Below are 23441 nucleotides of genomic sequence, written 5' to 3'. Positions count from 1 at the left end.
GGACTAGGCCTCCCAGGATGCCCCGCGGGAGCGCCGGCCTTTCGCGCGCGGCCTTATGGGCAATGTGGTTCTTTGGCCCGGAGAGTTTGGTCGCAGGGGACGAAAGGGCAGGACTTGCCTTACCCTCCTCTGGTGGGTTCGCGAGTCGAGCTACGGTGTGGTATATAAAGAGCCCTTGTCTTTTACCACGGCCAATTCCCTAGTTGTCTATTCATGGGAGAGTTGGGTAGGGCTTCAGGGTTGCGAAGTACCCTCAACAACTCTGGAAAATGCTCCACATTCCCCTCAGCCTTTATAACCCCCTCAACGTTTATTTTGACTCCACCAACAGTAAGTAGCATACATAGAAGTACATTCAAAATATTTCAAAATTATCCCCTCCTGCCTGCTTTCCCACCTTCAGTGAACTGTTTCAATAGCCTGTTGGGGCTCAGCTTCTGGTAAATCTAGCGTCCATCCAGGAATGAATGAAAGACCCAGGGAGAAAATTGTTGACTTCAACTAAAGACTTGAGAACAGCAACAGTAATAGATACAGTTGGAAGGGCGGGAGTCAAAGTGGATGCCAACCTGAGGAATTTGTATTTGGAACATTCGCATGGAAGATTTGCATGGCTGGAATGTTCAGGAAGTGTAGATAGTGAATGGACTGGTGGTTGGACCAGCTGGGAGGCAAAAGGACTACTCTAGGAGATCATCATGGGAATAGTCTGTTCTTAGCAGCAGCCTCCTACTTTCTCACTGTCCTCCCTCATTTCCATGGTGTTCTATTCCACTGCTTCTCTTTCTGCCCTTTTGACTACTTATCTTTTGCCTGATGTGCTTCATCCACTCTGGTCCTAGGAGTGGGCATTCTGAAAGCTGCCCTTCCCTGACCAAGAATCACTCCCAGAAGGTAAGCTCGTCAAGGACACGGCTTTACCTTGTTTATAGCTGTATCCCTAGCAAGCTCAACAGTCTGGCTCATAGCAGTATCTTAATATTAATAAATACTTGTCAAATGAATGAAGGGCTTCTTAGAACCACTGTTCTTCCCCTTTTCCAGAATCAGTCTTGGAGCTATCTTTGAAACTTTGTCTTTTGTCCATGAATCCACCATGCAACTAAAAGTATTGCCTGGATAATGCTTCCTCTATTTCTCTGGCTCACTCTCTTCTCATTGGACCCTAATTGTTTCATGTGCATTAGGACGACAACCTTTTAAATGGACTCTCATTTTATCCAACCCCTCCTACAATGCTTCCAAGCTGCACTTTGAGCTCACACTTCCCTGCCAAAGAACCTTCAATGATTCTCCATGGCTATGGTAGAAACCTTCATTGTGACATTCTTACTCCACCATAATATGGTCCCAACACTCTTTTCATAATGTATTTCTCACTGCTCACCAGTTATCAAGTCAATATTTCCAAATGTGTCATATACTTTTTTGTATCTGTGATTTAGTTCATGTTGTCCCCTCTGCAAGGCATGTCTGTCCTTCCACATCCAGTCTTCAGTCCTATTAAGCATAAAAGCCCATCTCAAACTCATCCATAAAAAATAGTCCAGATCTCTCTAAAGAAGATACAATCTTTTTTTTCTTTAGGCCTTCAGGATAACATGAACATCTCTTGTAGGTAGCACATATTTCTGGCATAGTCAGATCTGATCACTTTGTTAGTATCTCCAAGTCAGGAGCTGTGCTTTATTTGCTCTTACAGCTCTCGTATTAGTTAATACTAATAAATATTTGTTATATAATCATTAATAATTCCAACATATGACTTTGTTATTAATAGTGAAATTTTAAATTCTTTATTTCATTTGTTCCACAGAAAATTAGAAGTGAACCTATAAAGCTGTCCCAGACTGAGCTCTTGATGGTTTCACCCAAGTAGTCCCACTGTCTGAGTGCTACACAAGAATGATTATTCATCTTCATTATTTAAATTAATTACATTTTTAAAATGGTTGATCTTTGTTAATTAAATCAGTCAAAAGATTGTTAATCCTTGTTAATTAAGCCAATTAATTTAATTAACACTTTAAAAACCAGTTGTAAGTATATACTGGGCTCTAAGCAGATGCAGAGGCTTTCCAAGTACTACCTTACTTAATTCTCATAACAATCCCATGAGGTGGGAACTGTTATCATTCCCATTTTGAGAGATGAAGAAACCAAAGTACTAGGAAATAGTTTTCCCTAGGTTACACAAGTGACCAAAGATCCAAACCCTGGTGGTCTGGCTTCAGGGCCTGGGCTCTTACCCCTCAATTTTATCCCACCTCTCTAAAGCCAAGCAACGGCTCAAGTGCCTGTCATCCTTCAACTCTTCTTCCTTCCCTTCCTTTTTCTTTCTCCAGATATGTTTTAGCACCTCTCACGTGTCTGGCATTGGGAACAGTAAAATAAGTGAGCCAGAGACTGTGGTAGACCCTGCTACCCACCTACCTGATCTGTGTTCTCTCTTTCCCAATCTTGCAGGGGGTAAATCTCCCTTTCAACTTGGGGTGATTAGGTGACACAGTTCTAGCCCATGGATCGTAACGATGGCTAACACATAACATCGACGGGGTGCCAGGTACTGTTGTAAGTCTTTTGACATACATGAACTCACATAATTAAAAGTCCACATCCACTGTGTGAGGTGGGTGCCATTAAAGCAGAAGCTATTGGGTGGGGCTTCTGGGAAAGTTCTTTAAAAGGAGCTGGTAGTCCTTTTGCTCTTTGTCACTCCTTCTTTTCCCCCTGAGATGAAGACATGATCACTGGATCTCTGGCAGCCTTTAGGAGAATGAGGATGCAAATCTCACCATAGAGACAGAAGAGTCCTAGATTCCTGATGACATTGTAGGACCACCATTCCAGCCCTGGAGTTCTGCCTCTCAGCTTCTTTCTGCAAAAGGAAAAGTATTCCTTAATTTATGCCACTCTTTGGCAGGGTCTTTGTTGTCTGTAGCTGAATACAATTCTTAACGGGGACACTAGCACTGCTCTTGAGAAGCTCAAAGTTGATAGAGAAAAGAGAGAGAAAACCTCAACCACTTGTTCACATTGCACCAGAGTCACAACCCATTTATGCTGTCTTTATACAGTGTGAACCAGGGGTTGCCATGGTGGGAAGGACAAGACAATATTTAGGAATGTTAGAATAAAATAAAACTTGCACTGCTATTAACTAATTAACAAAGCTTTATGGAGTTAAATTGGCATATGGTAAAGTGCCCATATGTGAAGTGTACAATATGATAGATTTTGACATATGTCAACTCCAGTGAAACCATGATCACCATGGTTTGTAGTGCCCCCATCCTGCCCTCCCCATCACATTTCCCTCCTCACCTCTGCTGCCTTCTCCCCAGGCAACCACTGATCTGTTTTTATAGATTAGTTTGCAGTTCCTGGAATTATTATCTAGATTTAAGGGGAATTATGCAGTATGGACTCTGTCTTGGTTTGCCACAGGGCTTCTGATGCAAAGTACCAGAAATAGGTTGGCTTTTATAACAGGAATTTTATTTAGGGGAAAAGCTTATGGTTCTGGGGCAGTGAAATGTCTAGATCAAAGCACCACCCGAGATGCTTTCTCACCAAAGGCAGCTACTGGTGATCCCGGCGTCCTGCCACATGGCAATCAGACATATGGCATGGCTTCTCTCATCAGCCTTTTTAAAAAAAAAATCTAACATACATTCTTTTTTTTTTTTTAAAGATTTATTTATTTATTTCTCTCCCCTGCCCCCCATTGTCTGCTCTGTGTCCTTTTGCTGTGGGTTCTTCTGTGTCCACTTGCATTGTCAGGCGCACTGGGAAACTGTGTCTCTTTTTGTTGTGTCATCTTGCTGCGTCAGCTCTCCGTGTATGCGGCACCACTCCTGGGCAGGCTGTGCTTTTCATGCGGAGCGGCTCTCCTTGCTGGGCGCACTCCTTGCACATGGGGCACACCTACATGGGGGCGCCTCTGTGTGGCATGGCACTCCTTGTGCACAGCAGCACTGCACATGGGCCAGCCCACCACACAGGTGGAACCCTGGACCCTCCATATCGTAGGTGGATACTCTTTTCAGTTGAGCCACATCCGCTTCCCTCTCTCATTAGCCTTGAGTTGCTCCATGGGCTTGGCCTCTTGGGGGCTTCCTGCTTAAGCTTTGGCTGCTAGTGATCTTCAAGTCCTCTCTCACGTGGCAGGGTCCAAAATGGCAGCTTCCTCTCCCTTTGTCTCTCTCTGTGTCTGGGTTTATATCAGACCCAGCAAGAAGGCTGAGACCCAAGCTGGCTCATGTCTCACCATGTCGTCCAATCAAAAGAGTCTCCCACCCACAGAAATGGCTTAGTTCAAAAACAATCTTTCTCTTGTGGAGATTCACCAAATTCAAACTGTCACAGACTCTTTTTGTGTCTGGCTTTTTTTTTTAAACAAGTCAATTTTTTTTTTGTGCTGGGCAGCTCTCCTTACAGGGCTCACTTCCTTGCGTGTGGGGCTCTCCTATGCAGGGGACACCCCTGTGTGGCATGGCACTCCTTGCACACATCAGCACTGCATATAGGCCAGCTCATCACATGGGTCAGGAGGCCCTGGATTTGAACCTTGGACCTCCCATGTGATAGGCAGACACCTTAACCATTGGGCCAAATCTACTTCCCCAAGTCAATTTTATTGACACATATTAATAAAGCATACACTCCATCCAAATTGTGCAATCATTGTTTTTGGTATAATCACATAGTTGTACAATTCATCATTTCAGTCATTATTACAGCATTTTCATTATTTCAATAATAATAATAAAAAACAAAAACTGGACAAAAAACAAACAAAATTCATCTCCTCTCAATCTCTCTATGCTTCCCCTGCTGAACATAGCTGCTGTTTCTGCCTATTTTTGCTTATTTATTTATTTTAAAGCAGTTTTAGTGAGATATAGTCACATGCCATACAATCTATCCAAAGTGTATAATCAGTGGCTTTCAGTATAATCACAATGTTTTGCCTTCATCACCACAAAAAAATTTAGACCAATTTCATGACTCCAAAAAGAAAAAAAATTCCACACCCCTTAGCAGTCCTTCCCCAGCCCTATATAGTCACTAAGCTAATTTCATCTTTATAAATTTATTTATATTTACATTTTATATCAATGGAAGCATACAATATGTAGTATTTTCTATTTGGTTTCTTTTTTTGTCTGGCATTAACATCTTGTATTAGCATACATTTGTTCAGTTGCAAAAAAAGATGTATGCAATTTTACCCATATTCATATTTTACATGCAGTCTTACTATGCTTTACAGTCTCATGTTATATTATTTAGCTTTCCTTTTAGTAATATACATGACCTTAGACATTCTCTCTTTTTTTGTTAAAGACTTATTTTATTTATTTATTTCTCCCCACCCCCTCATTGTTTAAGCTTGCTGTTTTGTTTGTTGTGTGCTCGTCTTCCTTTTAGGAGGCACTGGGAACTGAACCCAGGGCATCTCATGTGGGAGGGAGGTGACTAATCACTTGAGCCACCTCTGCTCCCTGATTTGTTGTGTGTCTCATTATATTTTCCTCCTTGTGTCTCTGTTGTGTCATCTTGTTGTGTCACCTTTTTGCATCATCTCACTGTGCCAGCTGTCTTGCTCATCTTCTTTGGAGGCACTGGAAATCGAACCCAGGACCTCACATGTGGTAGGCAGGAGCTCAATCGCTTGAGCCACCTTTGCTTCCCAGACTTTCCCTTTAAACTACTTTCATATCCATTTAATAGTCCTGTTAGTTACAAACATTATGTTGAGCTTTCACCTTGTCTATTCATTTCCAAAGATTAACACATATCCTTTTTACCAATTCTGTACAAGTTAACCCTCAGCTTTCCATTCTCTAACCTCATTCTATTTTCTGATGACCCATATTCAAGTTATTAACTCCATGAGATTACACAGTTTATTTAGATCATAGTAGCACAATCAAACCATATTTTTCCTTTTGTGTCTGGATTGCTTCACTCAACATAATGTCCTCCAGGCTTATACATGTTGTCATATACTTTACGACTTCATTTTTTCTTACAACTGCACAATATTCCATCATGTGACTACATGACAGTTTGTTTATCCATTCATTAGTTGATCGACACCTGGGTTGTTTCCAATTTTTGGAATCGGGAATAACACCTTTATGAGCATCAATTTGCAGATGATGTTTGTGTACTGCTCTCAGTTCTTCTGGGTATACACCCAGTAGTGGTATTGTTGGATCACATGACAAATCTATCTATATTCAACTTCTTCAGGAACTGCCAAACAGCCCTCCACAGTAGCTGTACCATTCTACACTCCCATCAACAGTGAATAAGTGTTGCTATCTCTCTGCATCCTCTTCAACACTTGTAGTCCTCTGTCTTTTTAATAGTGGTCATTCTAATAGATGTGAAATGATATTTAACTGTAGTTTTGATTTGCATTGACCTAATCACTATTGAAGTTGAATATTTTTTTCTTTTGCCATTTGTATTTCTTCTTTGGACAAATGTCTATTCCAGTGTTTGACCCATTTTTTAATTGGGTTGTTTGTCTTTTTATTGTTGAGTTGTAACATCTCTTTATATATCATGGATATTCTACTATGGAGCTATTGTGATTAGTAATGGAAGAAATTGTAGCATTGATGTGGAAAAAGTGGCCATGGTAGCTGCTGAGGGTAGGGAGAGGGTAGAAGAGATGTGATGTAGGGGCATTTTCAGGACTTGGAGTTGTCCTGGGTGGTACTGCAGGGACAGATGCTGGACATTGTATGTCCTTCCATGGCCCAGTTGTTGGACTGGGGGAGAGTGTAAACTACAATGTAAACCATTATCCATGTGGTACAGCAGTGCTCCAAAATATATTCACCAAATGCAATGAATGTGCCATAATGATGAAAGAGATTGTTGATGGAGGAGTGGGGTGAGGGGGGTAGGGAGTATATGGGGACCTCTTATATTTTTTGAATGGAGTCTTTAAAAAAAATAAAGAGAAAAAAAAACCTTTATCAGATATGTGATTCCTAAATATTTTCTCTCATTGAGTCAGCTGCCTTTTCACCCCTTTTGAGAAAGTCCTTTGAGGTGCAAAAGTATTAATTTTGAGGTTACATTTATCTATTTTGTTGTTGTTGCTCGTGCTTCGGGTATAAGGTCCAAGAAACCACTACCTCTCACAAGATCTTGAAGGTGTTTCCCTACATTTTCTTCTAGGAGTTTAATGGTCCTGACCTTTATATTTAGGTCTTTGATTAATTTGGAGTTGATTCTTGTATAGGGAGTGAGATAGGGGTCCTCTTTGTTTCTTTTTGTTATGGATATCCAGTTTTCCCAGCACCATTTGTTGAAGAGACTATTTTGTTCCCTTGACATGTCTTTGGTATGTTTGTCAAAAACCAGTTGGCTGTAGAGGTGAGAGTTTATTTCTGGGGTCTTAGTTCTAATCCACTGATTGATATGTCTATCTTCATGTCAATACCATGCTGTTTTGCCCACTGTAACTTTGTAATGTGTTTCAAGTTCAGGCAGTGCGATTCCTCCAACATCACTCATTTTTTTCAGAACGCTTTTTGGCTATTTGGCTGCACTTTCCCTTCCAGATAAATTTGGTAATTGCCTTTTCTATTTCCGTAAAGTAAGCTATTGGAATTTGATTGGTATTGCATTGAATCTATATGTCCTGTGTTGGAAACTGAGGCATAATGGTCTTTTGCAAAGGGAGATGTGCTGTTTCCATGGCTATGCTTTTAACATAGGAATGCAGCAATTAAGCCTTTTGAGTCAACGGGATGGAGCTGTCCTGGGCAGAGAGAAATACGAGCAAACACACTTTGTAGTTTGAAAGGAATACTGCATCTTTGTACTCTGAAATAAGTTCTTTAATTTATGAGTATTGTTAATGTGTATTTACACTGCTTGTTATCTCGATAGTTTGAGTATATATAATGCCACATGTAGAAAATAAAGTTGTCTGAGGAGTCATTACTCGCCGACCCCCTGATCCCAGCTCTCTCTCTTTCTTTCTCTCTTTGTTTCACTCTCTCTCTTTCTTTCATTCCTAATACCCTTTGGGTCCAAATCTCCAACAGTCCAGCTTATTTTATTCAACAAAATTGTTTTGAAACTCATCCTGTTACAACATGTGTCAATAATTTATTGCTTTTTATTGCTGAGGTGTATTCCATCAGATGGATAGACCACAATGTGTTTATCCATTCATCTGCTGATGGACATTTGGGCTGGTTCCAGATTTTTATATTACAAACAAAAATGTTATGAATATTTGTATGGAGGCATGCTTTCTTTTTCCTTGCATAAATACTTAGGTGTGGCATGGCTGGGTTACACAGCAGGTGCTTGCTGACCTTTTTAAGAAACTGCCAGACAATATCCCCAAAGTGGTGTTGCCATGGTATGGCCTCTTGGCAGCTTTTGAGAGGTCCAGCTATTCCACATGCTCTCCAGTGCTTGGGATGGGCAATCTTTTAAATTTTAGTCATTCTGATAGGAGTGTAATTTAAAGTATGGTTCAATTTGCAATTCCCAAATTAACAATGTTGAGCACCTTTTCATGTCTCTGTCACCTGTATGTCTTTTTTGGTGAAGTGCCTGTCCAAATCTTTGCCCATTTTTAATTGGGTGTTCTGCTTTCTCATATTTAGTTTTTTTAAAAAAGATACTTAGATTACATAAAATGTTACATAAAAAAATGTGAGGGATTCCCATATGCCCCACACCCCACACTTCCCACTTTTTCCCACATTAACAACTTCTTTTTTTTTTAAAGATTTATTTATTTATTTCTCTCTCCTTCTCCCCCCCGCCCCAGTTGTCTGTTCTTTGTCTGCTTCTGTTGTTGTCACCAGCACGGGAATCTGTGTTTCTTTTTGTTGCATCATCTTGCTGTGTCAGCTCTCCGTGTGGGTGGCGCCATTCTTAGGCAAGCTGTACTTTCTTTCATGCTGGGCAGCTCTCCTTACGGGGCGCACTCCTTGCGCATGGGATGGCAGCTCTCCTTATGGGGCACACTCCTTGCGCGTGGGGCTCCCCTACGCGGGGATACCCCTGAGTGGAAGGGCACTCCTTGCGCTCACCAGCACTGCGCATGGGCCAGTTCCACACGGCTCAAGGATGCCCAGGGTTTGAACTGCGGACCTCCTGTGTGGTAGACGGACGCCCTAACCACTGTGCCAAGTCCGCTTCCCACCAACTTATTTCATTAGTGTGGTACATTCATTGCAATTGATGAACACATTTTGGAGCATTGCCACTAAGCATGGATTATAGTTTACATTATAGTTCTCTCCCACTCAATTCTGTAGGTTATGGCAGAATATATAATGGCCTGTATCTGTTGTTGCGGTGTCATTCAGGACAATTCCAAGTCCTGAAAATGCCTCCATATTACACCTCTTTTTCCCTCTCCCTCACTTCAGCACCTCCAGTGCCCACTGTCTCAACATCAATGATATAATTTTTTCCATTGCTAGAATCACAGTAAGTCTATCGTAGAATACCAGTAAATCCACTCTAGTCCATATTTTATTCCCTAATCCTGAGGATTCTGGGATGGTGATGCTCACTCCACCTCTAATTGAGAGGGGGCTTCAATTCCATATGGCTGATGGATGGGACTCTCTTGCTTGCTGTTATAGATTCTCTCAGTTCCTTGTAACGGTGGTTGTCCATCCTCACCTCCTTGTTAGTTGTCCTGGGTGAGTCCAATGAACTGGACAGTAGATGTTGCAACTCTGCTGATGCTCAGGGCCCAGCTGGCACATGGACAGTCCAGAGATTCAAGTCTCTTGGACATGCACCTATGAACTCCAGCACCAACTATAGGTACAAATAAAAGGGACAGATGAAGCATGTGTAGAGAAGTCACATCCAAGTCCAACTCTGTCACACTCAGGAACACAAACTCCAAAGTAGGGCCCACTGGCAAGGCACCAAACTCCAGAGCTATCTGCCATGACCATAGGACTTGGGTGTCTCCAGAGCCCTCAGGAGCCCCACTATTTGGGGTAATATCTACTTTGGTAGTCTGTGAGATCCTGCTGAGTCATGCATAAGCATTACCTTTCTGATGACCTTCCGACTCACTTTGAAGTCTCTTAGCCATTTAATCTCATTTGTCTTTACCTTTTCCCCCTTACATTCAAGGTATTTTTCCAGTTGCATCACCAGCCGATGCTTGGTAGTAATCCCTCGTTGTCAGGGAGGCTCATCCCCAGGAGTCATGTCCCATTCTGGTAGGAAGGTAATACATTTATATTCTGAGTTTGGCTTAGAGAGAGGCCACATTTGAACAAGATGGAGGCCCTCAGGAGGTAACTTAGGCATACTACAAGACTAGGCTAAGTTGGAATTTCAAGAGAAAAAGCTCAGAAGCATAGTCATCAATATCAAGGGCTCATCAGTGGACCATCCTTCTTCACTAGTCATTGCTCCTGTATTTGGGGGATTGTTGCTGTTCCATTAGAGAATGTGGCAGAGCTCCCTGGGATGGGAATTCAATATTCTCTAAGTTATTTTGTGAATCTCTACCCACTGTGGCAATGCCCCATGAACATTTGAACATATATATGTGTGTGTCCAGGTGAACTTCCTCCCATGCATCCCCCATCACTGACACCCCACACCAAAGATCCTCCCCTGCCATAGTTGTAATCCTTCTGTGATCCAAAACTTCAAAAATGAAACCAAGAATATTGTCAAATAGGAAAATGAAATGATTGGTTTAAACGTAAGAAATAAAACATAATTCTCATATTGAGTTTTGAGAGTTCATTCTATATTCTGGATACAAAACCTTTATTTGATATAAACTTTGCAAATATTTTCTTCCAGTCCATGGCTTAAATTAAAAAAAAACAAAACTTTCTATTTTATAAGAGTTTTATATTGACAGCAAGGTTGCAAAAATAGTATGAAGAATTCCCTTACATCCCACATCTAGTTTTGCGTCATTGTTAAATTACCATGTATGGCAGTTTGAAGTTATTTTATGAATCCTCAAAAGAGAACTACTTTTTTTAAACTATTCCTGTGGGTGTGAGACAGATTTGACTGGATTATGTCAGTGGGCCCTGATTCATGTTGAGCCTTTGCCCTCTTGCTGGTTCTGATATAAAGGGAAACGGGCAATCCTTGGCTATCCTCCACCTGGCAAGACGCTTGGCAGCATCTGCTGGTCCCCGCCCCCGCCTTCTGGGTTTTGTTACTTTCAATTTCTTACTTCCATGGCTGGTTCTCTCTCTCTTTCTCCATTCCATTTATAAAGGACTCCAGTAATAGGATTGAGTTCCATCCTGAATGAGGTGGGTCACACCTTAACTGAAGTAGCCTAATCAAAAGATTCTACTTACAATGGTTGTACACTCAGGGATGGATTAGATTTGAGAACATGTTTTTCTAGGATAATTATAGCATCAAACCACCACAGGTACATTTGTCATAACTAATGAACCAATATTGCTTTTGCACCTTTGTTAAAAATCAGTTGTCGGTCTATCTGTGGATCTATTTCTCGACTTTCTAATCTGTTCCATTGACCTGCTTGTCAAGACCATACTGTCCTGATTACTGTAGCTTTATAGTAAGTATTGAAATGATGTAGTGTTAGCCCTCTAACCTTGTCTTTTTTTTCAAAGTTGTTTTGGCTAGTCTAGGTCTTTACATTTCCATATGAATTTTAGAATCATTTTGCCAAGTTCCTTAAAAAAAAAGACCTGCTGGGACTTTGGTTGGGACTGTGTTGAATCTATAACTCAATTACAGGAGAACTGACTTGTCAATATTGGGTCTTTTCATTTATGAACAGCAGAGGTCTAAACAAAGGGAGGTGGAAGCACAGAGGAGAGAGAGAGAAGCGTCTTAGCGGGTACTTTTGGCAGGCATGGGCAGATGGCCCGTCCCTTGTGTGCCCTACCTAGAGAAAGTGATTTTAAAAGATGACAGTCACATTCCACTGAATCCCTGAATGGCCCTTGAGGCTGTCAACCGTATTTTAGCATTTCAGAGGCCTCAGAGCTTTTGTAACCCAAAAGATGCTTATGAACAGCAATTCCACTGCCAGAGAGGACATCCCTGATAAGGGGCCTCAAGTCATTTCTTAGAACCTGGGAAGCCAATTCCCTTCTGCAAAAAAGTTTTTGCTTTGGGACAGATTCTAAAATTATATGCTTTATTTCAATTTACTTATCTTTTTGCATCTCGGGGTCCACTAAGATTGCCTCATTGTTCTGTTTCTAAACTCACGTTGCTGTGCCATGAATGATCTCTGTCCAAGGCAAAGATCAAAAGCTATTCTTATTTGCAAGACAAGCGATATCCTGGCAGATATGACTCGTTCATTATTTTTCTATGAGTAAATCATTAGCAATGAGTGTAATTCTTTTACGAATGTTGGATACACGCCCTCTGCCTGGGACAGGTTTTGTGCCCACATTTCTTCCAGTGAGGAGCTTAGAATCCAAGCAGCCAGATTGCTCTGGGTGACAGGTATCCGATGGCTCCTGCAGTTTGGGTCGGTCCCTTTCCCCTGTGTATGTGTCTCCTGCTGGTGTCTGGCTTTGCTGAAGCCGGCAAGTTGCTGGTCATCCCCTTCGATGGGAGCCACTGGTTCACCATGCGTTCAGTGTTGGAGAAACTCTCCCAAAGGGGACATGAGTTGGTTCTTGTCCAACCAGAGGTGAGTTGGCACCTGGAAACGTCACTCAACTATACAGTAAAGACTTACTCAACTTCCTACACGCTGGAGGATTTCAATCGTGAGTTCTTGGCTTTCTCCTACTCTCAATGGAAAACTAAGCCATTAGGTATATTTTCGCTGTTAATGAATACGCCCTCCAGCAATTCCTTTAAATACATTTTTTCACACTGTAGGAGTTTGTTTAATGACGCAAAATTGGTAGAATACTTAAAAGAGAGTTCTTTCGATGCGGTGTTTCTAGATCCTTTTGATATGTGCGGCTTCATCGTTGCCAAGTATTTTTCACTACCATCGGTGGTCTTCAGCAGGGGACTATTTTGTCATTATCTTGAAGAAGGGGCACAGAGTCCCAGTCCCACTTCTTATGTTCCCAGAAGTCTCTCAGGGCTCTCGGATGTCATGACGTTCAGAGACAGGGTATGGAACTATATCTTTCACTTGCAGGAGCATTTATTTTGCCACTATTTTATGAAAGATGCTTTAGAAATTGCCTCTGAGATTTTCCAGACTCCTGTCACAGCCTATGATCTCCACAGTGAAGCTTCAGTTTGGCTGTTACGGGCTGACTTTGTTTTTGACTATCCCAAACCGATCATGCCCAACATGATCTTCATTGGTGGCATCAACTGTCTCCCAGCGAAGCCCCTGCAGAAGGTAAGCTTACCTCTTCTTTAGCATTTTCAAAATAACTGGCTCAGACATTTAAAAAAAAAAAAAAAAGACTCCTTACCTGAACTGTGATTTGTCATTTCCACTCATCACATTTGTCATTTCCTTCTGGTTTAATGAATTATTTGGTGCCAATTCATTTAACTGTGGTTTCACAAATTTCAAAAATTGCCTTCTTTAATATGTATGTATATATAATTGATGGCTTTCTGGGTTGCTTTTTCTTAATGCTTTGATTTGAAAAGTACGGAAAAACACAGAAGTGAAATTTCTCTTTTTGCTAATCCTCTGCCAGCCCACCTCCCCCTATATGAAATAGCTCTTAATGGTTTTGCATGTATCTTTTTTAATTTTCTGAAATTATTTAATATATGTACACATACATATGATGTAAATTTCCCCCCCCTATATTCAAATAAAATCTAGAATCAAGCTGGACACATTGCTTTTTACTTTGTGCTTTCACTTGATGAGCTGAACTATAGTTGACTAATATGTAATTATGAAATAAATCATGGAAATCTTTTCATCAAAAATGTACAGAACTATTGCCTTCTTTTGAATTGTTGCATAGAATTCTTTACTTGGGACAGACCATAGTTTATTCAGCCTGTCAATGCTTATAGATATTTGGGCTTCTTCCACTTTTTTCCTCTTGTAAACAATACTGTATTAACAAATTTAAATCCTTTCTTTACATACATGTTTTTTCATATCTTGCTCTTAATTCAGTAGTCTAGAGTGCTAGATACAGGATCACTGGATCAAGTGGTATGTACCTATTATACCTCAATAAGTCAGACAAAATGCTTTCAAATCTTGAGCAACTTCACAATTTGATTAATGTATGAGAGGTCTACCTTCTCCACATCCTCTCCAGCTCTAGATAATGTCAACTGTTGGAGATTTGGATCTGAAGGTATCGGGAATGAAAGAAAAGAAAAGGGGAGAGGAAACAAAGAGAAAGAACTAACGAGCTGGGATTAGGGGGTCTGCGAGTAATGACTCCTCAGACAACTTTATTTTCTACATGTGGCATTATATATACTCAAACTATCGAGATAGCAAGCAGTGTTAACTGCACATTAACAATACTCGTAAATTAAAGAACTTATCTCAGAGTGCAAAGATTCAGTATTCCTTTCAAACTACAAAGTGTGTTTGCTCGTATTTCTCCCTGCCTGGAACAGCTCTATCCTTTTGACTCGAAAGGCTTAATTGCTGCATTCCTATGTTAAAAGCATAGCCATAGAAACAGCACGTCTCCCTTTGCGAGATCACTATGCCTCACTTTCCAACAGTCAACCTTCAATTGGGGGCAGTTTTCTGAACAAAAAAAAATTCTATGGAACTATTTCAATTTTCATTTCCTATTTTCAAAGATACATTGGCTATGTGCATTTCCTTTTTATGAATTATGTGGCCACATTAATCATTTTTTATAGAGTTGTGTGTCTTTTTACAATGAATTGGCATAAACATCGGGGGTATTAAAATTTATATGTGCTGCTAATATGTTTTTCTTGGGTGCTCTTCATTTTTTGCTATCTCTTATCACTTATACTTTTCACATCATTCTGAAGGTGCTATTGAATTGTACACTTTAAAATGGTTAAAATGGTGAATTTTGTATTACGTGCAATTTACCACAATTTAAAAAGAGAAAAAGAATGTCTTTTAACCGGTGAGACAAGCACGTTTCCCATGTTTTGTCATTTCTTCTAATCCTGTTAATCTCTAACAGTTCCCTTCCTTTATAAACATGCCCCTGACTTGTTGGAGAACTAGGTTATCTGATTGTCTGATTGTAGTGTTGTTCAACTTGTTCCTGTAAACTGGAAGTTAGCATAGGTTTGATGGTTTCAAGGTCAGCCTTTTTGATGAGAACACTTTATTGTGATCATGTTGGCTTCTTCGTGTTGCATCACACAGATGATACTCTATATTCGGCTGTTGTGCTTTCAGTGAAACTAGGATTGATCTGAATGTAGTATCATTGGCATGTGCCTTGCCTTGTCAGGCTTCCCAGAAGTCCTGATGGAATCAGGTTGAAGGTGACCACACATGGGGCATATAGGACATTTTAGACTAAGGTCTTTTTAGTATGTATTAGGGGAACCAAGAAACCCAGTTTACAAAGCTGCATGCAGCCCCTGCCTACCTCCAGCTTCATCCCTTTCCCTCTTTATGTTCCAGATACACCGCCTGGTTTCAGTTTCTCATACCATATGAGAAACCTGAGGGGCCTCCTAACTGCTGTTCCTCTCCCTGGAATCCTTTTTCTCCCGTTCACAGCTGAAATAGATTCACTTATCCTTTTAAATTTGCTCTAAATGGCAATTCCTTTGGGAAACTTTCCATGCTCCCCAGATAAGGTCACGCACGCAAGTTATAGGCTTGTCATGCCTGAAATCCAGCCCCCCCCCTTTTTTTTAGCATTATTACAACTGTAATTGCTATATTTGCTATACATTCCTGGCATGTAAACTCTATGAGACCAGGAACCATGTTTACTTTTCATTACTGTACCTCCAGCACCCAGCCTGCTGCCAGAAGCACATCTGCTAAAGGGATGGAAACATGGTTTGAGTAGTGTGGTATGCCAAAGAATTTTGGCCTCAGAAGGTTGTCTCATGAGGAACAAAATCACTGGCTTCATGCCAGTCTCCTCAGTCTACAGATTTGCACATCCCCAATATGAGCAGAAAAAGACTTGTGGGCCCAGTTGGATGGAAATGTTTGTCTATCACTGTATTTTTCACTCCCATCAGTGGTTTTCAGATTTTAGTCAAGTTGCTTCTCAAAATATTAAGCTAACGTATGTTGAATGCTTGCCATGTGCAGGTGTTATCCTGGGTGCTTTCACACAGGGAAGCACTATTATTGGCCTCATCTTGTAGATGATTAAACTGAGGCACAGAGAGGTTGGGTGTCTTGTCCCAGATCACACCCCTGGTCAGCAGAGGAGCCAGGATTTAGCCCAGGCATCCTTTTTAAAAAAATTAATATATACTTAAGATTCTATAAAATCCACCCTTTAAAAGTATACAATTCCAGGCTTTTTAGCCTATTCGCAAAGTGGTGCCACCATCCCAACTATCTAGTTCCAGAACATTTTCATCACCCCCAAAGGAAGCCCTGTACTAATCAAGCAATCACTCCCCACTTTCCCCCAGCCCCTAGCCCCCTGGCGCCACTAATCTCCTTTCTGTCTCTATGGATTCACCTCTTCCGGACATTCCATATAAACGGAATCATGTGTGGTCTTTGGAACTGGCTTCTTTCCTTTAGCATATGATATTTTCAAGGTTCATCCAATTTGTAGCATGAATCAGCCCCTCATTCCTTTCTATGACTGGAGAATATGCCACCATATGGGTAGACTACATTTTATTTATCCATTCATCAAGTGGTGGACAATTGGGCTGTTTCCACCTTTGGCCACTGTGAACAATGCCACTAATACACAATTGGCTCTTATTAAATTATTTCATCTTAGAATTCATCCATCAAATATTTGGGAGCCTTCCGTGTGCTCAGGGACATGATAGAGGCCATGGCCAGAAGCCAAGGGACACAGCTCTGCATTCCTGAGGCTTGAGTCTAATGGGGAGGCAGACATCGATCAACTACAAATAGTGATACACACTTGAAAAGAAAGTAAAGGGTGCAAAATGAGCTGACGGTAGGGACTTTGCAGGATGAGCAGGATCTTGGGAAGAGCTGGGGATGAATGTACAGAGCAGAGAAGACATCAGGAATAGCACGAATCAGAATATAACCCTCATGTTCTTTCCCCTCTCCCTTCCTCCTGAGTTTGAGGGTCTCTTTACTCTCCTAAATATGGTACATGGTAGTCCAATTTATTGGTCTTCTGAGTAGTCTGTCTGTCATTGCTCTTAAGTGGCCCCTGTTCCTCCCCATGGCTCCTGGGCTCCTGGGCCTCCCCTACATCACTGGAAGCCTTCTGGGAAGTAGTAGGTACAGGTGCCAGAGATGTGAGGCCTGGCACCCCCTTTCCCTCCACTGCTCTTTTCCTTCCATGGGCAATGCAGACTTGACCAAGCTGGGCCATTGACATGGGTCAAGACTTAGACCTAGACTTTGACTTCTGTAGCATCCCCCTTCCCACTGCCTATCAAATAGATTAAATTGCCCCCATATCCCACATCACATAAAATTTTTATTTACTTGATGAGCTGAACTATAGCTGACTAATTAATATAAAATTGTTTAATAGCTCTTTAATTAAAGTTATCAATTTGATTTTGCCGTTTTTGTATTCTGGAATTAGTCGATTTCTTTTTTTTCTAGCTTCAAACATTGTATATGTATATCTTGTAAGTACTGGCCTGGGTATTAAAGGATTGGGCTCAATTCCAGGGTGTTAGTACGGAAAAGGGGGTTTGACAGTCATTGACCAACCAGGACTTTCTCCATAGTGGATGAGGGAGGACCCAAGCAGTTCAGCTCTTCACAGGGTCAACCTTTCTAGCATCCCCCTGTTCCTAACATGAGATCACTCCCATGCACACCTTTTAGGTCTCCCCTGCCCTCAGTTGCCAGCTTTCCTCCATCACGTTTTGGGAAATCCTTTTTTTATCCATGGAGGTTGGTTTCATCCCAGGATCTCTTCCTTCACCCCACTGGTAGATGTCCCAAGCCTGAATCATTCTGTCTGCAATGGGGAGTGGGCGTGGCCTTTTCCTGGATACCCAAAGATAGCCAAGTCTTTTTATCACCCTCTGCCCTTGGGTACTGGGGGTGGCTGGACACACAACAGCCAACACTGGACAGATGAGAGTGACTGCCATTTATTAGCCACATAGATTCAGTCCAGGGAGGAGGTCATCCCATGCCATGCAGGACCACATGGGGCCACACTCAAGGACAGAGTAAGCAACCAAGAGCTCTGGGAGTCAACAGGGTGGGGTACCCCCTGGTTCCCAGGGGAGCATATGACTGGCTTGTTTGGATAATTCTGCTGGCTGGCAGGGAACTAAAACCCACTTCTCAGGGATAAGCAGACACCATGCCTGGTCCTTGTGAAAAGAAGGGGTTTGGCTGGGGGCCTTTGACTGCAGAAACAGAGGTGGGGAGGAACCTGCAGTTAGGTCATTTGAGGCCCTCCTGATTTCACCAGATGTCAAGGAACACATGATATGGGTCCTTGACTTTAGACCTCGTCCCACACTAAGGATACACCAAGTACTGCAGCAAGGTACAGGGCGGGGGGTGGTTCTCCAGGGAGGTTCCCCTTTAGTATCTCCCCATCATGTGACTGGCGGACATGCTAGGTTCTTCATCCTTTTGCCCCATGTAGAACCACATACACACACACACACACACACAGAGTCTTAGAAACAGAGTGCCTTCAAATTTCGCAAGGAGAAAGAGAAATATTTTCTTTCAATTGGCCATGTTAGGCAAAGTGGCACTGGTCCCTCTCCTTCATCTCCTGCCTCCAGTTTATGTCACTTTGGACCTGTGGGGATAAGAAGAGACCCCATGGCTAAGCCAGTTTTTTCCTGGTCTCTTGTTGGGCTACACAAAGGCCAGGGCAGGCAAAGGTCCACATCCGCATGGGGCCTGGCAGGAAGAATGGTAGGTTCATAGCACCTGTGGCTTCTCCTGCCCCCACAGGCCGGCTTGGGCTGGGCTCTCTCCTGATGCCCATCCTCAGCAGCCTGCCAGCCTCTCCTGCCCCTGAGGCTCCTCTGCGATCTTGCTGGGGTCTGGTTGCTAAGTACATGCACACCAACCAGGATGCTCTCACCATCCTGTCTCCGGTCCTTGTTAGTAGAAATCCCTGCCAGTGCCTGTCCTCCCAGGAAGGAGGCGCTGGGAAGCCGTCCCCTGCTTGGACTGAGCAGAGCCTTTGCAGGCCTTTGAACAAGGCGTTTGCATTCGGGTTGCCGTCCTGGGGCGAGCCCTGTGCTTGAATCGTCCTTTAACCCCATTCCTCAGGCTTCCTCTTCTTTTGCTGGTCCCATCATGCCTCCTGCTTGAATGCACAGGGAAGGGCCTTACGTGACAGTTGAGCTGTGCGTGACTAGCTCTGGGAAAGTCTGTTCAGAAATTCTAGGCACCACCTCTCACTTGTGCAGCCTGGCTTCCACATCCATCATCTCCTTGGACCTCCCTCAGTGAGCGATGACTGGGCAGAAAAACATTACCCTCCTGTCTGGTTGAGAAACCTGATGCTCAGGAGATGTGTCTCTCCCAGTGGCAATGAGGAGCAGGGCTGGAAGTCGAGCCTAGTGCAGGGTTCTCACCGCATGCTGGCTAGACTTGAATTTCTCAAATCTTAATTTCCTAAGGGCAACAAACACATTTACATATTAATAATATCATTGACCAGCTTCATCTCAAAAAAGAACAGGTGGCTCTTAAAATGTTCCAATTTCATGAATCATCACAACTTGAAAAAGCAATGAATAAAGGAAGAATAGGGAGGGAATAAAATGGATAGGCAAACCAAAACTTGCTTCATTCATTCAGCGGCAATTTATTGAGAGCCTACTATATACCAGGCATTGTCTAGACCCCAGGGAACCCGAGAAAACAGACCTTGTCCCTGTCCTGAAGGTGCCCCCATTCTAGTTGGGGAAGTCACATAATACACAACAATATGTCAGATGGTGGAGGAGGTGATGAATTAAAATAAGGGGCTCACATAGAGGGGCTGGGCTATGTGAGAATGTGTCAGTCGAAAAATGTCTCCTTGAGATGACACTGACCAGAACCTGGAATGACAAGAGAGAGAAGCCATGTGAACAGCTGGGGAAGGGTTGACAATTTTGGGTTTTCTAACCATCCAGGGCAGGAGTCTAAAAACTACAGCCCTTGGACCAAATCTAGCTCACTGCCTGTTTTTGTAAATAATGTTTTATTGGATCACAGCCAAGTCCATTTGCTTTGTACTGTCTCTGGTTGCTTTCCCGCTACCATGGCAGAGCTGAGTCATTGTCACAGAGACCATATGGCCTGCAAAGCCAAAAATATTTACCATCTGGGCCAACCCCTGATTAGAAGAATGATTCTCAAAGTCTGACCTAGGAACCCTGGAGATCCCTGAGTCCCTTTGGTTGGGGAGGGGGGCATGTCTGCGTAGTCTAACCATTTTCATAATAAGCCTTAGACATTATTTACCTTTTCCACTCTCATCCTATCACATGTGTACATTGGAGGTTTCCAGGGGCCACATGATGTGTGATATCACAACTAGCAGAATGTAACAGTAGAGGGAGAAGCCAGCTGCCTTCTATTAAAGCAGACATTAAAGGGACCTCCAAAAATGTAAAGTAATGTCACTCTTCTGCCTGATTATATGTTATTTATGTTAACTTGTAACATAAGTATGTTATTTATGTTAACTTGTAATGGGATTATTCTTGTTATGGTCAATCAATTAATAAGGACATATTTTTAACATGTATCAGTTTTCATTTCTAATATAGCTTGTATGGATAGACATAACCCACATATTCAAAAGCTTTTGGGGATCCTCCATCATAGTTAAGGGCATAAAGGATTCCTGAAACCAAAAAGTTTGAGAACAGCTGACCTGGAAACAACCAATTCTATTTTTCCTTCTGAAGCTACAGAAGTTACAAAAAAGTCCTTTTCTCGCCTGTAGAAGGATGAACCTGCCTGCATTCTAGGGCATTCTTCAGACTTACCCAGAGATGGGGACTGGGAGACTGGAAGTCAGAAAGCACTTGGCAGTGTCGGGCTAGTGCCATCTTCTTTTTGTTTCCACCGCTGGCTGGCCAAGTCACTACCCTCAACATCCTGCTGTTCTGCCTCCATCTATATTTCTATCATTTCTTCTCTTTTCTAGTTTTTCCACTCTTGTTTTCAGGAACTAGTTTTTGGCCACCAAGTGCCACTGGGTCCAAACTACATAGAACCTGCCTCGTCAGAGTCAGAGAGAGCCCCTGCCAAGGACCTGTCCTAGCACTCATGCCAGTGAACTCAGCGGGTTCTCATGCAACCCTGGAGGGTGGGTACTGATCCCGTTGTCTGGATGAGGAAATTCAGGCACAGAACAGTTAACTCACTCTGCTGAGAAGAGAAAGTCTGACTCCAGGATTCTTGCTCTTAACTGTCCTGAAAGTGGAAACTGTGGTCGTAGCGAGTATGTCTGCTAGGATTCGATTCACCTGCCAGTAATAGAAAACCCCCCAATAACAGTGGATGAAGAAGAGAGAAAAGTGTGGGGTGGGAGGTGGTATCCAACCCCTCCTGTGCCCGTTCTACATCCTTCAGCCCTCTATTTCATGCAACCATTGCCGAGGTGACCAGAATTCGGAAACAATGGCTGGCTCTCTTGTGTAGTTTTGAATTTTGACTGTCATCTCCCAAGTCGACTTTACCTTTCTGCTCTGAGAACGGTCAGTAGGAAAGTCTGTAAGCATGAACAACTCTTCATCCCAGACTTTGTTCATCATCAAGAATCGCCACACTCAGGAGAAGAGCTGCTACAGGTCTTCAGAGGCCTCTCCCAGCTGCCCACACACTGTCACTCTGCCTCGTTGGAGAGACAGAGGCAGCTTGCTGGCGACTAAGAGTAAACCCAGAAACTCAGGTGAAAGCTGATATAAAGTTTTGTTAGCCAAGCTTAGCTGTGTGCTTAGAGATGGTTAAATATTAATTTAAGTTCTTTCGATTACAGAGGGCAAAATTCAGAACAAGGGAGAAGTTGGTGAAGAGTACCAGTTTAGGAAAAAGATCAAGGAAGCCCATGGTTTAGGGAGTATAAACTATTTATTGGTACCATTCTTGCTTTAACTCGCTCTGGCATGGCTTGCCTTCTTCGTGCTTTGCAGAGCTTTTCTGCAGGAGTTTTCCTCTTAGCACTTGGGGACATGGTTGGAGGTGAGAAGATGCTGGTTGTTCCTCAGGATGGAAGCCACTGGCTTAGTATGAAGGAAGTGACTGAGCGTCTTGGTGAGAAGGGGCACGAGATTGTGGTGCTCGTACCCGAAGTTAATTTGCTGCTTAAAGAGTCCAAATACTATACAAGAAAAACCTACTCTGTGTCATACTCCCAGGAAGAGCTGAAGGATCGTTTCCGCTCCTTTGGAAACAGTCACTTTGCTGTGGAGTCTTTCCCTAGCACCTTTCTGACGGAGTACAAGAATACCGTGGTTATCCTGGACATGTTCTTCACCAACTGCAAGGACCTACTGAAGGACTCCAACACCCTGAGGTTCCTTAGGGAAAGCAAATTCGATGTCCTTTTCACAGACCCGGCCTTACCCTGTGGCGTAATCCTGGCCGAGTACCTCGGCCTGCCCTCCGTGTACCTCTTCAGGGGCTTCCCATGTGCCCTGGAGCATGCACTCAACAGAAGCCCCAACCCTGTATCCTACGTCCCCAGGTGCTACACTAAGTTCTCAGACCAGATGACGTTTCCCCAGCGGGTGACCAACTTCCTTGTGAATTTGTTGGAGACCACGTTATTTCAACTTCTGTACACAAAGTACCAAAACCTGGCATCGAATCTCCTCCAGAGAGATGTCCACCTACCCAACTTGTTTCGGAAGGGCTCCCTTTGGCTGCTAAGGTACGACTTTGTCCTAGAGTATCCCAGGCCATTCATGCCCAACATGGTCTTCATTGGAGGAACAAACTGCAAGGAGGCAGGAGACCTACCTCAGGTTGGTGGCTTTGGATTTTTTAATTAAAAAAATATATATTGTTCTGTGTCTGAGAAAGTGAGTAGAAATCATTCTTATATGCTCTGTCTTCCCTCACTCAATTGGCTTCACCTGCCAACTGTCACCTGGAAAGTATCCTACAGAAATATACCTTCCAGTGGAGGTGGAAAGGGCATGCCATTTTCGGGGTGAAAGGGTGTCCTAGCTCACTGGGGTTGCCATAACAAAGTATCACAAACAACAAAAATGTATTGTCTTATAGTTTTGGAGGCCAGAAGTCTAAATTAAGGTATTGGCAGGGCTGGGCTTCCTCTTAGGCTCCAGGGTTCTGGTGGTGGTTTGCTGGCAATCCATGGCATTACTTAACTTGAGGCATGTGTCTCTGTGTCTTCTCTGTTTGTCTC

General features: G+C 42.7%; 1 protein-coding gene across 2 annotated transcripts in view; it reads left to right on the top strand.

Annotated features, from left to right (window-relative positions):
* Positions 1-12435: 12435 nt before the first annotated feature.
* LOC101436400 (UDP-glucuronosyltransferase 1A10) overlaps positions 12436-23441 on the top strand; it is a 107416-nt gene continuing 96410 nt past the window's right edge. Inside the window, exon 1 of one of the 2 annotated variants that reach the window (XM_012530196.4) lies at positions 12436-13357. In XM_012530196.4, the coding sequence (XP_012385650.1) occupies positions 12500-13357 (858 nt within the window). In that variant the 5' untranslated portion in view covers positions 12436-12499. Of the gene's footprint in view, positions 13358-22056; positions 23038-23441 lie in introns of those variants that run through there. The other variant, XM_012530195.4, reaches the window with a different exon arrangement.

Source organism: Dasypus novemcinctus, chromosome 7, assembly GCF_030445035.2.
Source record: "Dasypus novemcinctus isolate mDasNov1 chromosome 7, mDasNov1.1.hap2, whole genome shotgun sequence".
Lineage (NCBI taxonomy): Eukaryota > Metazoa > Chordata > Mammalia > Cingulata > Dasypodidae > Dasypus > Dasypus novemcinctus.
Note: the sequence above shows the minus strand (reverse complement) of the source record. Positions and strands in the feature narration are given on the sequence as shown.